The following is a 17,779-nucleotide window of genomic DNA, read 5'->3' as shown; positions in this document are numbered from 1 at the left end:
AGTGAGACTCTGGACCTCTAATATTATTAATTTCATTTCCCCCTATCTGTGAGATATTTATGAGATGAGAGGCATTTGACCACCATCAGCGGGGTGCCTACTTTGGAGTGATCCATAAGGAAAGGAGAGAGACAGCTTGCTCATATCTCACCACCTATCATTGAATCCTTGAGAGTGTATTAAGAAGATGGAGGGGCTGTGGAAAGTTGATACTCCTCTACCCATCCATCCTATAAGGAAAAGATTATCATCGGTTAAAGTGATATTTATCACAAACACGCTCTTTTGAGTGTGCATGGAGGTGCACATTGCACACAGTTTTTATTTACTTCACTGGAGTGACACATCACGGTCATCAGACAACACTTTCTGCACACATTTGGTTGTATTCACAAGGAAGTCACCTGTTATATTTGGTGTTCACCTGCTCAAGTCACTTTGTTCTTTGGAGTCACCATTTTTGCACATCATTTCACTATATGGACTGTTTTAGTTATTTATTTATTTGTTTTTTTGACGTCAGTTCATTTTGTTGATCCTGCCACCTTTATTGCTGCACTTTATCACCTTTCTGGTATACCACGTGCACTATTGTGTAGCATTTTTACCTATCATCTTGGATTTTTAGAGAAGAAGATTATTTTAATACATTATTTATCCATCTGTACTATTTATTCATTCAATTGATTTACAAACCTTTATCTTTATGCTGTTTTAGTATTTTGGATCATCTTTTACTGACATGCAATTTTTGTAGATTTATTCATCTCGTACAGATTTGCACACATTTATCCATCTGTACCGTACACCTACATTATCATATTTGTGAAGGCACACACGCCTTTTATATTGGATCCACAGATTGGAGTATTATATCTTGTTCACCATCTATATATCATACATCTGTACGGATGTGTGTATTTATCCATCTGTACCCTACAGCTTTCTTCTTTTTTTTTCTCACAATTTTGAAGAATATACCAATTAGACTCTTTTTTTAATCCAAGATCCTATATTTATAGCACACCAGTTTTTTTACTTGGATTATGTGGATATTTTTTGGATTATGAATCATGCATGTATTAGCGCCGATTTTTAATTATTTTGCTTATTGTCACTTTACAGTGGGGACACTGAATAGAATTGGCTGCTTTTTCTGACTGTATTTGATTCAAGTTGTTTCATTTAGATTTATTCGCATCACTGCATATTTGCACATTTGATATTTTGCACATTTTTACACCACCTAGTATTCTAGAGTCAGACCCCTGAGGTAGCGCATTGGTCCTCGCTCATTATTTAATCAGCACCATGGGATCTTCTAAGCAGTTGTCTAGGAAACTGAAAATAGTTGGCACTCACAAAGCTGGAGAAGGCTATAAGAAGATAGCAAAGGGTTTTCAGATGTCAATATCCTCTGTTCGGAATGTAATTAACCACTTAAGCCCCGGAAGATTTTACCCCCATTCCGACCAGGGGGTATTTTGCGATTCGGCACTGCGTGAATTTAACGCACAATTGCGCGGTCGTGCGACGCTGTACCTAAACGAATTTGACGTCCTTTTTTTCCCACAAACAGAGCTTTCTTTTGGTGGTATTTGATCACCTGTGCGATTTTTTGATCACGCGCTATAAACAAAAAAAGAGCGTCAATTTTGCAAAAATAGCAATATTTTTCACATTTTTTTATATGAAATTCCCCCAAAAAAAAATGTAAAAATCAAAATTTTTAAAAATTTTCGGCCAATTTATTTTATGCTACCTATGTTTGGTAAAAAAAATCGCAAAAAGCGTATTTTGATTGGTTTGCGCAAAAGTTATCGCGTTTACTAACAAAGGGAAAGATTTTTGTCATTTTTGTTGTTTTTTTTTTTAACGCGTAATGGCGGCGATCTGCGATTTTTTTTGCGGTACTGCGACATTGCGGCGGACAGATCGGACCCTTGACTGACATTTTTGACACTTTTGGGGTTACCAGTGACATTTCTACAGTAATCAGTGCTATATATATGCACTGTTACTGTAAAAATACACTGGTAGTGAAGGGGTTAACTTTATTTGGAAGGGAGGGGCTGTGTGTGTCCCTAGGGGCGTGGTTTCTACTGTGATTGGCTGTGGCTCTAGCTGTAAAGACACTGATCAACGGATCTACATACCAGATCCGTTTTATCAGTGTCTTTGCAGCGAAGAGAATGACAGGCAGTTTGTTTACACAAGCTGCCTGACATTCTCCCTCTCCCCCGCCGATCGCCGAGTGACCGGCGGACATCGGGTCCGCTGGTCACACGCGCGGGGGGGTCCGTGACCACGCGGGAGCGGGAGCGCGCCCCGGGGGGCGCGCGCTCGCTCCCTAGACCCTCACAAGCAAGCAACGTAGCCCTACGTTAGTTTGCCTGTGAGGGGCTGACCGCCGACGTAGATAGTCGTGCGGCGGTCGGCAAGTGGTTAAGAAATGGCAGTCATCAGGAACAGTGGAAGTTAAAGCAAGATCTGGAAGACAAAGAAAAATATCAGACAGAACAGCTTGCAGGATTGTGAGAAAAACAATTCAAAACCCACGCTTGACTGCACGATCCCTCCAGAAAGATCTGGCAGACACTGGAGTTGTGGTACACTATTCCACTATAAAGAGATACTTGTACAAATATGGTCTTCGTGAAAAAGTCATCAGGAGAAAACCTCTTCTACATCCTCACCACAAAAATCAGAGTTTGAACTTTGCAAATGAACAAGCCTGATGCATTTTGGAAACAAGTTATGTGGACCGATGAGGTTAGAATTTTACTTTTTGGCCGGAATGAGCAAAGGTATGTTTGGAGAAGAAGGGGTACAGAATTTAATGAAAAGAACCCCTGTCCAACTGTTATGGGGGTGGATCAATCATGCTTTGGGGTTGTATTGCAGCCAGTGGCACAGGGAACATCTCGCGAGTAGAAGGAAAAATAGATTCAATAAAATTTCAGCAAATTTTGGATGGTAACTTGATACCATCAGTGAAAAAGCTGAAGTTAAAGAGAGGATGGCTTCTACAAATGGATAATGATCCTAAACACACCTCAAAATCCAGGGGGGGATTACATCAAGAGGCGTAAACTGAAGGTTTTGCCATGGCCTTCACAATCTCCTGACCTCAACATAATTGAAAATCTATGGATAGACCTTAAAAGAGCAGTGCGTGACAGACAGCCCAGAAATCTCAAAGAACTGGAAGACTTTTGTAAGGAAGAATGGGCAAAGATACCTCAAACAAGAATTGAAAGACTCTTGGCTGGCTACAAAAAGCGTATACAAGCTGTGATACTTGTCAAAGGGGGCAGTACAAGATATTAACTCTGCAGGGTGCCTAAAATTTTGCAGACACCATTTTTTTGTTTTCTGTTATTTTTAAAGTGTAAATGATGGAAATAAAATCTAACTTTTGTTGACATATACGAATGTCTAACCTGTAATTTGATGCCTTTTGGAGATTTTTCCATCTTTCCTTGGCTTCTTTATGCACATTAATACAAATTTTTACCTGGGGTGCCCAAACTTTCGATCCCACTGTAAAGTGAATCTTCACCCTTAGATTAAAGTTCTCTCCACCCCTCCTCTACAGAGACCGCACACTTTTTTTCTTTTTGTTTACCTTTTTTCTGTGAAAAAACTTCTGGTCCGTCCCCCCACGCACGCAACGCACCTAGGCAAATGACATGCAATATGCTCGCTGTGTCTCCTGGATATGCTTGTCACATATGCCAGGAGACCTAGTCCTTCATTGACAAATGAGGGGGGCAGGCCTAGCGTGCATCTTTAGGAGACCCGCCGGCTGAACCTGGAAGATCTGGCAGCCTCCTAATGTCACACAAGGAAGTGGGCACAGGAGCCAGCAGGGGCAGAAGAGAAGAGGATTCTGCGGGACAATGTATGTATGTACGGTGGGTAAGTATCTGTAATGTGTAGAACCTGCAAAAAGGTATGCAGGGGTAGGAGGTGAAGATCCGCCTTAAAGGGGTTGTAAAGGCAGAAGGTTTTTATCTTAATGCATTCTATGCAATAATATAAAAAAACTTGTGCTGAGCCCCCCCTAATGTTTACCGGAGTCCCATCTCTATCCAGCGATGTTCACGACTGTCTCAGCTATCCGGGACTCTGCTTCTCGGCTAAGACGCAGAAGCGACGCCATTGGCTCCTGCTACTGTCAATCAAAGACAGCCAATAAGGAGAGAGAGAGCTGGCGGGGCCCAACCGCAGCTCCATGTCTGAATGGATACACGGTGCTGTGACTCGACTCAGGTGCCCCCATAGCAAACTACTTGCTGTGGGGGCACTCAAAGGGAGGGAGGGGCCAGGCGAGCTGAAGAGGTGGATTCGGGCTGCTCTGCAAAAAACTGCACAGAGCAGGAAGGTATAACATGTTTGTTACTTTTTATTAAAAAAAAAAAAGACTAAGCAAATGGAACACCAAATTCACAGTGTTTTGGTATTTTTACTACTTAGTTTTGTGCATCAGGTTAACAATCAGAGAAACTTCTATGTGGCACAAGATATATTCCTGATGGTGAAATAATGAAACCCTACGGATAATTTCCTAGTAAAGTACATTAGCAACATTCACTCTGTAATCCGATGTGCTTGACACTACAGGTGAACACAGCATAGTAGAATTAAAACATGCGTTGAAAAACTAGCGATAAGGGGGCATATCCTGGAGTGGACAGCCAGAGATCTCATATTTTAGTGAATTTAGTCGGGCAGCCCCAATGTTGGAAAATTAGATTTACCCCAGGTAAAATTACATTAATTTGTGCAAACTATTCCTCTTGGAATGGAGGGGAGGAAGATACATTTTGTTTCCTAGCAAGGAAAAGCAATCTAGGGGAGCAATGATTTCTGGGTGTACAGGTCTTCATCAGTAGCCCCTAAAATACAGAAATTCCCTTTGCATTTGTAAAATCCCACCAATTTATTCAACATAATTTAAAAGAGCGATGCTGTATATAAGACATCGTAGGAACTGGATAAAAACCCATGTGACAATGCTGCCTAAGGGACCAAAACTGGAGCCCTGTCAGACAAATTACTTAGTAATGAACAATTACAGAAATAATGTTCAAAGAGGTATGCGACAGGGCATCCTCTGGTGCATCCCATGGACTTTTTTTGCAGTAGATACTGCTTTTTTGGGATGAGGGGATTGTGTAAACTAGTAATCGACCAATATCGTTTTTATTGCCGATACCGATATTTTGGTCTTCGCATATCGGTATCGGCCGATATTGGCTGATATTTTCTTACATTAAAAAAAAAAAATGTTTTAATTTTTTTTACAGGTACTCTTGTGGAGGGATCTGGGGGTCTAAAATACCCCAAACCCCTCCTCTGCACTGTTTTGAATGCTGTCATTTTTTTGAATTTGGCGCCGAGTACCCAGAAGTGATGTCATCACTTCCGGGTTTTTAAATGGAGACCCGATCAGAGTCTAATGCGGCTTTGATCGGGTCTTCTCTTCGGCGGCCGTGCAGGCTGGTTGCCCGGGTCTCCCGGTGGGACGAGAGACCCGGGCGAGCCGTGGAAGGCGGCGGGAGGGGGGTGGGACGTCGGTTGTCATTACAAGACAGCCGACCGTCGGCTATGGATGCCGGTACCGGGGTGATGCCTCTAGCTGCAGGCATCACTCTGGTACAAGCACTTTCCCAAAATATCGGCAATATCGTTAACCTTAGGGGCCGAGTATGATATATCGGGGAAAGTCCACATCAGCCCCCGATATATCGGCTTTGCCAATAATCGGTCTATCCCTAATGTAAACATCCACTACATTTGCAAATCAAAATATACATCATCAGTGTCTAGATCACAGTATACATAGCAATAAATACATACACATGTAACAGAGCATGTCCATACTGTATGCTTTGGCAGATTGGTAGAAAAATGTATAGTCCTTCAGGCAGACATAGAGCCTTGGAGATCTCCACATGAAAGGACCCGGAAAGGGGGAAGAATGCGGGAGGACAGACACCTTAAAATGACACAAAATATAAATTTAACTCCACCCTTGTTATCCCAATGAAGATACTTGGAAAATATAACCAAGATTCCATAATTACAACTCAAAAGGGAGAAAAAAAAGGAGAGGAAGAGAAGCCAGCAGACAGGATTAAACGGACATCCCCACTTCTCCAAACTAAAAAATGTATTTTTCGTTCTATGATGGACAGAGCTCCTGATTCTAACCATTAGGTTATACTGCCCCCTACAGCAGTAGAATACTAGGCAGGAAAAAGCTTGACTACGCCTATGGGCAGTCCCAGGGGGTATACACTCATTCTATATGCACTTTAGGCACTATAGGCACTTTTTTTTCTGCCTAGTCAGGAGTAAGGACCCAGTTCCTTGCTGGAATCTCTGGTCCTAGCGATTTTTTTTTTTTTTTCTTTTTAAATGGAATTTTTTCCTATCTTTAAAATTTTCTTCCTGTGAGAATCTACAATCAGTTGCTGGACTGGGCGACAGACTGGATAATCTAGATCCAGAGGGTGCTCCCAGTCTGGCAAGGGAGCGCTGCAGACCGTAGTTCTGTGCTAGGTTGGGCACAACATAGCCCCACTGGACGAGGGCTGGCCTGCGTGTTAAACAGCTCGCGAGGACGCATACGACCTGGCCTCGGCCTGAGTTGCAGCAATTTTCCTGGTCGACAGCACCCGCATTACGATGGAGCGGTGGTCTGTTAAGAGTGGTGCCCACCCTGTTCCTGGTATGGTAAGTAGCTGTCCACCCCTCTACTCTAGAGGGTTTTGAGGATGGACGTGGGCCCCTCCCTGGGACGGTGGGCCCCCCCCAGCCCCTCTAAAATATTGGTGGTCACTGTGGGTCCTTCGTTGCCCCCCCCCCTCCCTGGGTGAGGTTATGAGCTGCCTGTTGCCACATGCTCTTAAGGGGGGGCTGGTTGGACTTGCTGCTGATGGGTTCCCTGCCATCCTGGGGGTTGGAGACTAGGGCAGGGATGTCCTCTGGGCTCCCTGCGGTGGTTGTTGGGCTGGGGGAGCAGATAGTTTAGCATCCGCGGGCAACATGCAGCCGGATCCAGCTGAAAATGTAGGCCGCTGCTTTGTGGCCTACTACTTGTAAACTTTGTTAGGCAGCCCCTGTGAGCGTAGCTGAAGCCACTGCCTCCCGTTTGGGCATCCGCCCTCCCCTTTGCTGCCCCTGGGTGGTCGGCTCCACTGGGACTTGCGTCCAAGCTGCTGGGCGTCCACAAAAATTTAGGCTGTGGCCTACTAGGCCATGCGGCCCCAGTGCGTTTAGCTGAAGCCCCTCTTCCTTTGGGCATCAACCGGGCTGGGATTCATGCACTTGCGGCTGGGCCTCCACAAAAATTTAGGTCGCGGCTTGCGGGCTGCTTAGGCCATGTGTTTAGCTTGGCGCCTCCCTTGGAAGGGGGTTGGTGCTTCATTTTTTTGTGACAGCTTTGTCGCCATAATTGTGCTAATAGTGCTGTGGGACTCCCTTGTTTTTTTGCAAGGTCTATTAGGTGGTCCATTTTGTGGGCCATTGGTTGGCATCCCCTTTGCGGGATCGCAGTTGGCGGCCTCCCCTGATTGTTAGGTTTTCCAAGTGAGCTTAGTATAAAGATTGTTGTGAAATGGCCTAGGCCTGGGGGCACGGATAGACGACCCCTAGACGCTTGAGGTTGACGGTGGCCCGGCTGTTGGGTCCCTCCCCTCTCATTCTGCCCCGGAGGCCATGTTCCTCTCCTTCCCCTATCCCCCCCCTTTTTTTTCTTATTTTTTTTTTTATTATCTCTCTTCCTCTCTTTCTTTTTCCTCTCTTCTTTTTCTATGCTGAAAACACTTTAAAATGCCTATGGTATGCTTCCTCTTTTTGGTGGAAATGCCTCGCTTGTGCATATAGCATCCCAGGTGCACAGGTATTCATTGTCTCCGTATACCGGCCAGGAGATGGATGCCGGTGGAGGCTGTGGCCCTACTTGGGGACCCATGGGCCATCATCTTCTTTCTACCTTTGCATATTACATAGCTAGGAATGTTGTTCTATGTGCCTGATGTTTTGTACTCTATCTCATAATATGTTCGTGTTCGAATGAGAGGGTTCTGCGGGGGTCGAATACTGATCGGCCAGTTCAGACGTCCTTTCAGGTGCTTAACTTTATATTTTTGTAATGCGTTTCACGATCCTATTATGTTACAGTTTTACATGTATTTTTGGCATACCTTTAAATAAAGAATTAAAAAAAAAATTCCTTTTCCCTGATGTTCATTGACGGACACAGGACCCGCCCCTCTGAGTTGGGGTTTATTACTTCTTACAAAACTGAAGCGCTAGAGCTGGAAGTGGGAGTATACCCCCTGGGACTGCCCTATGGGCGTAGCCAAACTCTTAACTCGTTTCTGCTTAGTGTTCTACTAATGAGAGCAGCATAACCCAAGGGTCAAAGAAGATATGGAGCTGTGTCCGTCAATGAACATCAGAGAAAAGGATTTTATGGTAAGAAAAAAAATCCATTTTTTTTTAAAAAGATTTAGCTGTATATTTCTTGATTTTATAATTTTACCACAAAAGCAGTGAAACGCATTAATGGCTATTTAAATTAGTTTTCTCTTACGTCCTCTGACAGTCGCCGCACACTCATTCAGTCTTCACAAATGGGGTATTGACCTCTTATACATAGGAGCAAGCTAGGCATAAGACTTGTTAGAAACAAAGCAATTACATAGACACACCTGTAGGGGGCTGTCTCACTGGTCCAATACCCCCCTGCTATCAGCATTCCCAACTCAGTTTGTCTTCTGCCTAGTTAGGAGTAAGATAGGCTATCCCTGTGCTGGGGCTACGGTCTCAGCCTTTCTTCTGTTTTTTATTACTTTATTTTATGCAAAGTGTTTTCTTGCACTACTAGCTTTTTATTTGTTCATGCGCTAGTTAGTTGGATCTTCGGAAGACGGCGGCGTTTGCGGAGCTGGGAGTCAGACTGGTCGTCCTGGTGTCCCAGGACAGAGGACCTTATGAAATCTCAGCCCGCCATTGAGCGTTTAGCAGGCTATGCGTATGCCCTGGCCTCGCAAACGACCTGTCCCTGTCCCCAGGGACGAATGCCCGCGAGGTGGCCACCTCGCTTGGACGTCTCAACCGCGGTTCCGTGCGTTGCTAGAGTCCTGTTTGGCTGACGGCACCCCCACCACCTGGGGTGGGAGGCTTCCCGCTGCAGAGAGGCGCCCACGCCATCATGGAACAGTGAGTACATTCTGTGTGGGGCCTCTGTCTGGGGATGGCAGTCTGTTAGGTCTGTGTTATCCCCTCATGTCTTTGTGTCTGGGGCTCGCATTACTCCCGGTCCCTGCGGGGGCTTTACCGCGTCCAGGACGCTCTGTGGGGGTTTATTGGGGTCCCTAACCTCGGTGACACTACTGTGGCAATGCTGGGTACAGACATGTGTAGGCAACCCACAGCGGTGAAAAACCGCGGGACCGCCATTTTGGGTGTGGGCGGCTGTTTTGGCTTCACTGTGGGCACTTCAGCAGCCATTTTCCTTGCTAGTGTATCGCGCCCTTCAGGCACCATCTTGTGTGTGGCAGCTGGGCTTTATACACCTGTTCGGCGGCCATTTTCCCGGAGCCCCCCATTGATTTTTATGGGCAACCATTTTCCCTTAGCCTGTGTCCTGTTTAGCCTCTAGCTGTGTGACATCACTTCCTTTCCTCATACAGAGGGATCGTCAGCCAGCGTGGTTACACTCCTGGGGGTCTGTTCTTGCGGTTTTTTGGGTAATCTCTCTTGGCTATCAGTTCTATTCCTGCCTGAGGGGTTTGTCAGTCTAGTCCCTATTAGCGGTGCATTGCGGTGGGATCGCCGCCGTTGCGTTTTAAAGGGCCAGCGCCATAAAAGTTTTTATGGAGTCCCAGGACAGCAAATTCCCCCCCCCCCCCAGCTTTGGTGGATGATTCAGGTACATCTGAATCATCCGCGATAACTGCTGCACTTGCGACTTTAGCGTCCAAAGTGGATCCGTTGATGGCTAAACGGGATTCTAGGAAAAGGCCTAGGTTTTCTCACTCCTCTGATTCAGAGTCTAACATGGTTGCCATAGACAGTGTGCCCCTTAAAGGGTCTCACTCCTCCCAGTCTGAAGGGGAGGGGGAGGACAAAGAGGGGGATGATTCCCCCCCTGGGACGGCCAGAGAGTGCGCTGCTATGTCTGCGCTCATTACCGCTGTTAAAGATACACTGCATTTGGAGGATGAGCCCAACCTTCAGGGTAAGCGGTCCTCCTTTGGGACCCATAGAACCCAGTTTCACGAAACGGTGAACGAACAATGGCGCAATTTGAAGCGCAACTTTGTGGTACCGAAACGGTTTCAACTCCATTATCCTTTTGCGTCTCCTACAGATTCGCGCTGGTCCATGGCCCCTAAGGTGGATCACACAGTGTCCAGGTTGAACAGGGCCACTCTTGTACCCACGGAGGATTTTCCGGTGTTCAGGGACCCCACGGATAGGCGGATGGAATCTCTTGCTCGCCACTCCTATATGGTGGTGGGTTCTTTGCTGAAACCTATTTTCGCCTCCGTCATGGTGTCTCAGGCTGTGGTGGATTGGGCCAAGGTGCTCAGATGCACCCTCGTGGCTGATTCTGCTCCTCCTACTACTTTGGAGATGGTGGACCAGATTATTCAGGCTGTTCTGTACCTGTGTGACGCGGCCTTGGATGAGGCCCCTTTAGCCGCACGACTATCTGGTGTCGCGGTGCTTACCTGTCGCTTGGTATGGCTGAATAGCTGGTCGGCTGACCAGACTTCCAGGAAGACGGTGTCTGACATCCCTTATGCGGGGACTCTTCTTTTTGGGGACTCCCTAGACTAATTAGTTAAAGGAGTCACTGGGGGCAAGAGCACTCTGCTGCCTCAGAATCCCAAGGGTAAGTTTTTCCGCGTTAAGCGGGACCCTTCCTTTAAACCAAATCAGGGGTCCTTTCGTGCCTTCAAAGCACAGGACAAGGGGAAACCCTTCATGGTGGCCAGAGGAAGCCTTGGGCGGGCAAGTCAAAAGTTGCCCAAGCTGGCGCGGCTGCCCAGTCCGCCTCGACCTGAAGGGACGCCCTCACCCGTTCCAGGGGTGGGGGGACGTCTGCGCGGTTTTCTCGAACCTTGACTGCTCCGGATTCCGGACAGGTGGGTTCAGGAAGTCATTCGATCGGGTTACAAGATCGAATTCCTTTCTCGGCCAGCAGACAGGTTCTTTCCCTCAAATCTTCATTTGACCAAAGATCGTTTGCAAGATCTTCATCGGGCGGTTCAGGATCTTCTCGCCCAGGGGGTGATAGTTCCGGTGCCGCATCGGGACAGATTTCGGGGGTTTTTACTCAAATCTGTTCACTGTGCCCAGAAAGGAGGGCAAGGTACGTCCAATTCTGTACTTGAAAGCTCTGAACCGCTTCGTGCGGGATCAGAAATTCCGCATGAAATCCCTCTGTTCGGTGGTAGCCTCCCTGACCCCGGGAGATTTCCTGGCTCCCATCGACCTCAAGGATGCGTATTTACACATCCCCATCTTCGAGGGTTATCAGAGGTACCTCCGATTCGCAATTGCGGAGGAACATTATCAGTTTGTGGCGTTACCTTTTGGTCTCACTTCGGCTCCAAGGGTGTTTACCAAAGTGATGGCTCCTGTTCTAGCCCTGCTACGGGCGCAGGGAGTTGCGATCTTGGGATATCTGGACGATCTCCTGTTAAGGTCGAGTGCCAGTCAGAGCCTGCTACGCGATCTGTCCACTACGGTTCAGATGCTCCAGGAGTTCGGGTGGACCATCAACGCTCAGAAGTCGACTTTGTCTCCTTCTGTTCACCTCCCTTACTTGGGGATGGTCCTGGACTCCGCCCAAGCAAAAGTGTTTCTGCCGGAGGACAAGCTCCGGACTCTGCAGAACGAGGTCAGGTCCCTCAGGGACAGCAAATCCTCGTCACTCAGGACCTGCATGTGGTCCCTGGGATTGATTGTGTCAGCCTTCAAGGCGATACCGTTTTCACAGTTCCACACACGATCTCTCCAAGCAGAGATCCTGGCCAGGTGGGACAGGATTCCTCAATCCTTGGAAAAGAGGATATCTTTGAGTCGCCAAGCCAGAGAGGATCTTCTGTGGTGGCTCCAGTCTCCGGCTATGACGGAGGGGAAGTCCTTCCTGCCGTTGTTGTGGACGGTGATTGCCACGGACGCCAGCCTATCGGGCTGGGGTGGCGTTCTGGGCACTCTGTCTGCCCAGGGCACTTGGTCGGAGGAGGAATCCTCCCTGCCGATTAAACATCTTGGAACTGCGAGCGATCAGACTGTGCTTGCTCCGTTGGTCGGATCATCTTCGGGGCCGCCCTGTGCGGGTGCAGACGGACAACGCCACTGCGGTGGCTTACATCAATCACCAAGGGGGCTCCAGGAGTGCCCGGGCGGCCCAGGAAGTGACCAAGATTCTGTCTTGGGCCGAGACACACGTCCCGGCGATTTCGGCAGTTCACATTCCGGGTGTGGAAAATTGGAAGGTCGATTTATCTGAGCCGCCAGACCCTGTACCAGGGGGAATGGTCCCTACACCCAGAGGTGTTTCAGATGCTGTGTCCGAGATGGGGATCCCTGGATGTGGATCTGTTTGCATACCAGCTAAACAAGGTAGGAAGGTTCGTGGCAAGAACGCGCGATCCTCTAGCAGACGCCCCGGATGCGCTGGTGGTGCCTTGGAATCAGTATCGCCTGATTTATGCCTTCCCCCCGATTCAGTTGTCCAGGTTCCTTCACAGGTTGGTCTCGGAACCGAAGTTGGTGATTCTGGTGGCCCCTGGACTGGCCGCGCCGGTCTTGGTACGCGGACATCATGCAACTGGTCGTCGAGCCTCCCTGGCGGCTCCCGTTACGGGACGATCTACTGTCTCAGGGGCCGATCTTCCATCCTGCTTTACAGTCGCTGGCTTTAACGGCGTGGCTGTTGAAAGCCAGGTCCTGAGAGATCGAGGTCTCTCGTCGGCGATCATTCCTTCCCTGTTTAAGGCTAGGAAGGCCTCGTCCGGTAAGATCTATTACCATACGAAGGCTTATTTTGCCTGGTGTGAGTCCAGGGGCATCCATCCTTTTTCCTTTTCGTGGCGAGGGTACTGGCCTTCCTGCAAACTGGTGTGGACCAGCGTCTTGCGCTGACCACGATTAAGGGTCAGTTGTCGGCACTGGCCATCCTTTTCCAGCGCCCCTTGGCTTCAAACTCTTTGATACGCACCTTTATTCAGGGGGTGCATCATTTGGCTCCTCCTAGGAGAGCGCCTTTACCTCCTTGGGACCTGAATTTGGTCCTGTCCGTTTTGCAACGTCCTCCCTTTGAGAACATCAGGGAGATTCCTCTGCCTGTGCTGTCACAAAAGGTTGCCTTTCTGGTGGCGATCACATCTGCCCGCAGAGTGTCGGAGTTGGCGGCTCTGTCCTGCCGCTCCCCTTACCTGGTGGTTCATAGGGATAAGGTGGTCTTGCGACCTAACAAATCTTTCCTTCCTAAGGTGGGTTCAGATTTTCACCTTAACGAGGATATTGTCTTGCCTTCGCTGTGTGCGAATCCTAAGCATCCTAAGGAGTTTGCTTTGCATTCCTTGGATGTGGTCCGGGCGATTAGGTTGTACCTGTCGTCTACTGAATCCTTCAGGAAGTCGGATTCTCTTTACGTCCTTCCCGAGGGCCCTCGGAAGGGTATGGCTGCGTCTGCGGCAACCATTTCAAAATGGATCAGACAGACGATTGTACAGGCCTATTCAATTAGGGAACGGGTTACGCCCTTCCCTGTCAAGGCGCACTCTACCAGGACGGTGAGTGCATCCTGGGCCTTCCGACATCAGGCTTCAGTGGCCCAGGTGTGCAAGGCAGCGACTTGGTCGTCCGTGCACACCTTTTCCAAATTCTACAAACTTGATGTTTTGGCATCAGCAAATGCCTCCTTTGGCCCGCAAAGTTCTGTGCCTTGATGGGGACAGGACGTTGCCTGTCCCTGTCTGTTGGGGTTGTTTTTCCCCTTTGTTTATTTGTTTCCTGGGTTGTTTGCTCCAGTTGAGCTTTTCTGTTACCCAGAGTTTTTACCTTTTCTGCTCAGATAAGGTTCCTTTCTCTGAACTGGGTGCTGCGTTGCGTTTGTGACGGTTGCGCTTCCCACCCCTCATGTCTACACTGGTTTGGGACATCCCATTGGTGAAGACTGAATGAGTGGGCGGCGACTGTCGGAGGACGTAAGAGAAAATGGAATTTTTGTAAAATCTTACCGTAAAATTCCTTTCTCTGAGTCCTCTGACAGTCGCCGCCCCTCTAGTGGGGTTCTTTTGGACTAACTGCTTGCTACCAAACTGAGTTGGGAATGTTGATAGCAGGGGGGTATTAGACCAGTGGGACAGCCCCCTACAGGTGTGTCTATGTAAATTGCTTTGTTTCTAACAAGTCTTATGCCTAGCTTGCTCCTATGGATAAGAGGTCAATACCCCATTGGTGAAGTGGGCGGCGACTGTCAGAGGAATCAGAGAAAGGAATTTTACGGTAAGATTTTACAAAAATTCAGTTTTTTCAATTCTACTCAAAAATGCTGAACTTGGAAGTTGGATTGATGCACCAGCCATGGCCCCAGTAGACCGGTTTATAGTAGGATATTGGGGTAGAATGCTGTTGGTTACTCAGTGCTGGTTATTTCTATCTTTCTTTTTGTACATTACAACTTGCATGTTCAAATAAAACTTTCTTCTGATTTTAAAAAAAGTATTCCAAAAGGCAAAACTTTTACATTCTTTGTAAACATGTTTGTGTAGAATGGGAGCCTTTTCATAATTGCTTGTTTTGCTGATGTTTTCATTTCTTTATTATAGGTAACTCCACTGATCTCCCGAGTGTACCAACAGCTTCTAAAGCATCATCTCTGTCTTTGCTGGGGATGTACTCTGATAGTGAAGACAGCAATTAAAACAAAATAAATTACTAGGGCAGTTGTGGATTATGCTGTTCTAGCCATGCCTCTTCCTTTATTTTCAACCAAAATTGTAGGGTATACAGTATAGCAAATGTTTTTACCATCCAAAAAAGTTGTTCTGGGAATTGTTAGGTATAACAATAACTCTTGTAACCCCTACAATACATTACTGATCACTGGGGATTAGATAATTTGACAAACTGCTTTTCTGAAATGTCACCAAAGTTCATTATTTTAATGACATTTTGCAGTATCCGCAAAATACATTGCAGTCAATGATGAAAGCAGAATTACACTCTCTGAGCTTTTGCTCATATCAAATGCATTTTGTTTGTAAAAAATTTTTTTACACCCCTCTGTTTACATATCATGCAAAGCATGATCAAGCAAAGGCATAGGCCTCGTTCACATGCATCACGTGCAGGGCCCTCTTCACCTTCACTGATGCAAAGGTATTCCACCAATCCATGTGCTGGCAGTCCCATTCATGTATATTGGGGTCACAGAAGCTGCAAGGACACAGTTTCTGGTCCCAATTTGACAGCCATGCAGGTGTGGGTGCATGTCCCCGAATGTAGACAGTGTGCGTTTAGGGACGTGCACATGCACCGATATCACATTCTGACAACTGGCTGTGTCTGTGCAGCCTCGGCATTCCAATAAACATGAATGGCACTGTCTGCACGCGGATAAACTGTGCATCCTTTGTGGTCGAAGATGCCCCTTGCCACCCTATGTGTGTACATACAGTGCCTTGCAAAAGTATTCAACCCCCCCACCCCCCAGGCATTTTTCATTTTTTGTTGCCCCACAACCTGAAATTAACATGGATTGTTTGAAGATTTGCATCATTCAATTTACAGAAAATGCCCACAACTTTGGAGATGTGTTTATATTTATTTTTATTGTGAAGCAAACAAATAGGTCAAAATAACAGAAAAAGTAAATGTGCATAACTATTCACCCCCCTAAAGTCAATACTTTGTAAAGCCATGTTTTGCGGCAATCACAGCTCCAAGTCGATTTGGATAAGTCTTTAGGAGCTTGCCAGATCTCATCACTGGGATTTTTGCCCATTCCTCCTTGCAAAACTGCTCCAGCTCCTTCAAGTTGGATAGTTTGCGCTTGTGAAAAGATTTTCTATTGGATTGAGGTCTGGGCTTTGACTAGGCCATTCGAACACATTTATACATGTTTCCCTTTAAACCACTCAAGTGTTGCTTTAGCAGTGTGTTTGGGGTCATTGTCCTGCTGGAAGGTGAACCTCCGTCCTAGCCTCAAATTACGCACAGGTTGTGGTACAGGTTGTGCTCAAGAATATCCCTGTATTTAGCACCATCCATCTTTCCCTCAACTCTGACCAGTTTCCCAGTCCTGCTGCGGAAACTGGTCAGAGTTGTGCCATGTTCTTTCCATTTGGTTATGATGGGTTTGATGGTGCTCCTGGGGATCATCAACGATTTGGATAATTTTTTTATAACCTAATCCTGACTTGTACTTCTTAACAACATTGTCCCTTACTTGTTTGGAGAGTTCCTTGGTCTTCATGGCAGTGTTTGGTTAGTGGTGCCTCTTGCTTAGGTGTTGCAGCCTCTGGGGCCTTTCAAAAAAAGGTGTGTTTATGTAATGACAGATCATGTGACACTTAGATTATACACAGGTGGCCATAATTTCACTAATTATGTGACTTCTGAAGGTAATTGGTTGCACCAGAGCTTTTTATGGGGTTCATAACAAATGGGGTGAATACATACGCACATGCCAATGTTTTTGTTTTCTATTTCTAAAAAATAGTTTTATGTATACATTTCTCATTTCACTTCACCAACTTGGACTATTGTGTTCTGATCCATCACATAACATTCAGACTAACAAAACAGTGAACTGAAGGCTGTAATGTAACAAAATAGGTAAAAGGTCAAGGGGGGTGAATACTTTTGCAAGGCACTGTAGATACACCCATGTGAATGGAGCCATACTGTTTATGTGGACTTTGTCCTTTCCCTTGTGTTTTTTTTTTCCCCATATTGTTTGGTGTATTTTGCTGTTAGGGTTTTTGAGTAATCTGGAAAAAAAACGTAACATTTAAAAAAAAAAAAAAAATTGTACAAGATTTTTTTTCTTCCTTATTCTCTGTACTGAAAAATGACATTGGTGAATCGCTCCATTGACCTCGCTTTACCCACTCTGATTCTTATTAATGGTATTGGTTACCCAGAAATCCATTTATAGCTAATGAATTGGTTTTCAGATAAACGGCACCCATTCATGGAAGTTAGAGCAAGTCAGGTGAGGACAATGCTGAGACACCAAAGTACTCACTTGACTCCAAAGGACTATGATAAATGGATTGGTATACAAACATATTTAATGCAGAGGAGCTGCTACAGGGACTGGGGATGACAAGACTTGTGTGTTTGGCTTCATCTATATAATGAAGCCAGGGTGTAGAGTAATCAAGTAGTATTGTAAAACTACCCACCAACTAAATGCAAAACTTTATAATTTTCGTTTTAGATAGAGTGGAGAGGCATTAAAACGCTGGTCCGTTTTTTTTTTTTTTTGCTGCGTTTGCCTGTTAGGTAGATTCACCCTCTTTTTCTCTCACGTCCTCTGACAGTCGCTGCCCACTCATACAGTCTTCACTACTGGGTATTGTTCTTATCCACAGGAGTAAGCTATGCACAAAACCTTGTATACACACAGCTACAGGGGGGCTGTCCCTCTGGTCCAATACCCCCCTGCTAGCAGCATTCCCAATCCAGTTTGTCTTTTGCCTAGTTAGGAGTAGGCAGGCTTCCCTTGGCT

General features: G+C 46.5%; 1 protein-coding gene across 1 annotated transcript in view; it reads left to right on the top strand.

Moving 5' to 3' along the window:
* Positions 1-14,990, top strand: part of YJU2 (YJU2 splicing factor homolog) — a 160,456-nt gene extending 145,466 nt beyond the window's left edge. The window contains exon 8 of the mRNA XM_082274385.1: positions 14,871-14,990. Coding sequence (XP_082130511.1) covers positions 14,871-14,965 — 95 coding nt within the window. The 3' untranslated portion in view covers positions 14,966-14,990. The remainder of the gene's footprint in view (positions 1-14,870) is intronic.
* The last annotated feature ends 2,789 nt before the right edge of the window (positions 14,991-17,779 follow it).

Source organism: Pelophylax lessonae (assembly GCF_965119305.1).
Source record: "Pelophylax lessonae genome assembly, chromosome: 1".
Lineage (NCBI taxonomy): Eukaryota > Metazoa > Chordata > Amphibia > Anura > Ranidae > Pelophylax > Pelophylax lessonae.
This window is presented reverse-complemented; position numbering and strand designations above follow the sequence as displayed.